General features: G+C 31.6%; 1 protein-coding gene across 1 annotated transcript in view; it reads left to right on the top strand.

Annotated features, from left to right (window-relative positions):
* LOC106461770 (calumenin-like) overlaps positions 1–2,366 on the top strand; it is a 4,248-nt gene extending 1,882 nt beyond the window's left edge. Inside the window, exons 2-3 of the mRNA XM_013921623.2 lie at positions 409–789; positions 1,737–2,366. Coding sequence (XP_013777077.1) covers positions 414–789; positions 1,737–2,290 — 930 coding nt within the window. The 5' untranslated portion in view covers positions 409–413 and the 3' untranslated portion in view covers positions 2,291–2,366. The remainder of the gene's footprint in view (positions 1–408; positions 790–1,736) is intronic.
* The last annotated feature ends 425 nt before the right edge of the window (positions 2,367–2,791 follow it).

Raw genomic sequence — 2,791 nt, 5'->3', positions numbered from 1 at the left:
AAATTAACGATGATAACTATCAGCAGACCAATTCTAGTCACTAAACATAATTCATTTTAAAGTTCTAAAGTGATTTGCTTGACACTATATATATCATAGAATACCCGAACGGTGTAATCAAAAACTTTCATTGAAAAGTTATAGCAACTTCAAAGTTAAATGCTAAAGCTTTCTTAACTGGTCATAACCCATTAAACAAAGTTAAATAAGCAATGTATGAGAATGAAACATTGCTTATTTAACTTTGTTTAATGGGTTATGACCAGTTAAGAAAGCTTTAGCATTTAACTTTGAAGTTGCTATAACTTTTCAATGAAAAAACATTGGATAACTCTGATACCAAAGTATGTTATGGATACCTTGTTTATTATTGTAATTATGTTAAGTTGCTTGAAATATTTCTTACAGGTTCCATGGACTTCATTACAAAAAGGTGTATTTTGGGAGCTTTTTTGATTATAGCTATTAATGCCCAAGAAGGAGCTCATCCTTCATCCCAAGAAGATAGTTCCCATAATCAGCAACCATCTGCAGAAGAAATAAAAAAACACTTAGAACATGTTGTAGACTCTTATGTTGATAGGGATAAGGATGGTTATGTTACTGTTGAAGAATTAAAAGACTGGATTAAGTTTATCCATGAGAGGGGGCTCCAAGAAAGTGTTGATCAGCAATGGATGTACTACGAACCACAAGTTGAAGAACTACTGACCTGGGAAGGCTATAACCCTGAGCAGAAAGAAGTGCTTACTTGGGATAAATATAAAAACCTAACCTTCCCTGAATATCGTATGTATAGTGTGTAGGAAAATATTGTACTTTATTTGTCAACCACTATATAAATTTGAAAAATTAAACTTAGTATTCTAATCTCTGTTTACATGGGTATATAAGTGAATTTATTGCATTAATCAAACTTTCTGTTCAGGAAATCTAAAATCATTAAGTCAAAGTATCTCACAGTTGCTAAATATGTTAAGTGTTCTTATATTCTGACTTTCAGTATGCAGTTTTCATTTTAAATTGTGTTCAAACCACCCTTTATAAGTAGTAACTTCCATTTCTGTACTTGTAAACGCTAAAATCTTACTGTACTTTCAAACTGACACTAAATCTTGCAGAAATTGCTAATTATCAGACATTACCTTTGCTTGAATGTTGTTAAAAAATGATAAATGTTGTATTTTATTACCTAGTTGTACTTGTGCTATTTACATCCTACCTGTGTACAGTGTTGTTTAAGCTTTATCAATAGCCATTATTTACACCAAAATATTTTTTTTAATGCAGTTGCTATATACATTCTCTTGAAGTAGAAAATTACATAAACAAACCTCCGTTTTATAAGCTTCTTGTCTGGAAGGTACCAGCCACAAACAGCTAATGAATGACAAAGTGAAAATCTAAAAGTGTGAAAATTTGCTCTATCATTGAAATTTATGAGAAGACTAACTGAACTTCAGAAAAAAATATATATGGAAGTAATCCTTGAAACTATCTAAAGATAAAGCCCCAGTTCTTGTTCTTACTTGTAGACTGGCACAAATGTTTTTAAATATAGTTTTAAAGGTGAATATAATGTGTTTATAAAGAACATGATTAGAATTTTAAAACATATAAACGTGTCTTATGTGTACATACTGTATGTATGTATGTGTGTGTGTGTGTGTGTGTGTGCTCCTATGTCAAATATCCAAGTTCAAATACATTCGTATACTTTTTTTTTCACATTTCAGTTTTTGAAGAAACCAAAAAACCTGAAGATTTAGCCAATTTAAAAGATATGCTAAGACGTTCAGAAAGACGATGGAAATTAGCTGATGTCAATGGTGATGGGGTGCTTACCAAAGAAGAATTCCGAGAATTGTTACACCCTGAAGAATCAGCTCGAGTTGGTGAAGTTTTGGTTTTGGAGGCAATAGAAGACATGGATAGTGATAAAAATAATGAAGTTTCCTTAGAAGAATATATGGAACACTTAAAAAAAGTTTCTGGAGGAGAGAAAGAAGATTCTAGCTGGGCACCTGCACAGCAAAATCACTTCACCAACTACTTGGACAAAAATAAAGATGGTGCATTGAATAAAGATGAGGTCAAGGACTGGATTCTCCCATCTCAAGACAGACATGAAGGTGAAGCTTGGCATTTGGTATCCATGGTAGACTCGGACAGAGATACTAAAATAACTAAACATGATATTACTGCTAATCCTCAGTTTTTTGTGGGGCTTATACCATCAGATTATCACATGCAACATCACAGCAATCAGCGAACAAAAGATGAATTCTAATTAGGCAAAATACAGAAAAGAGGAGTGATAGTAATGGCCTAAAGGAGCAGCTTTCTGATCTGCATTTATGTTAAAATCTCTGTTTTGCATTTTTTTATTTTGTTGTCATATTTCAATTTGAATACAAATTTACATTCCATATTTTTTACTGATTGTCAAATAATTCTTTAGAATGAAATAAAATGCTAAAACATGGCAAATGTACTTAAGTTAAAATGTATTAAAGCTTTTTTCTTTAATTCAATTTAACGTGTGCATTTTATCCCATTTCTCAATTTGCTGTTTTGAAAAACAACTCCTCATTTTGTATAAGTACTTTTATAGTAAGGTCAGTCAGATAATTCAGCCTTTCAGTAAAATACTGACTTTTCTATAACACAATTTAGGAGGTTGAAGATGTACTTCTCACATATTTCAGGATTTTGTAGTTTGTAAATTTTAACCAGTGCTTTTTGCAACAGGCTGGATCCTAACAGAATATTTCCTATTAGTTACTATAGA

Source organism: Limulus polyphemus, unplaced genomic scaffold, assembly GCF_000517525.1.
Source record: "Limulus polyphemus unplaced genomic scaffold, Limulus_polyphemus-2.1.2 Scaffold1027, whole genome shotgun sequence".
NCBI lineage: Eukaryota > Metazoa > Arthropoda > Merostomata > Xiphosura > Limulidae > Limulus > Limulus polyphemus.
The sequence above is the reverse complement of the archived record's forward strand: the minus strand, read 5'-3'. Positions and strand labels throughout refer to the sequence as shown.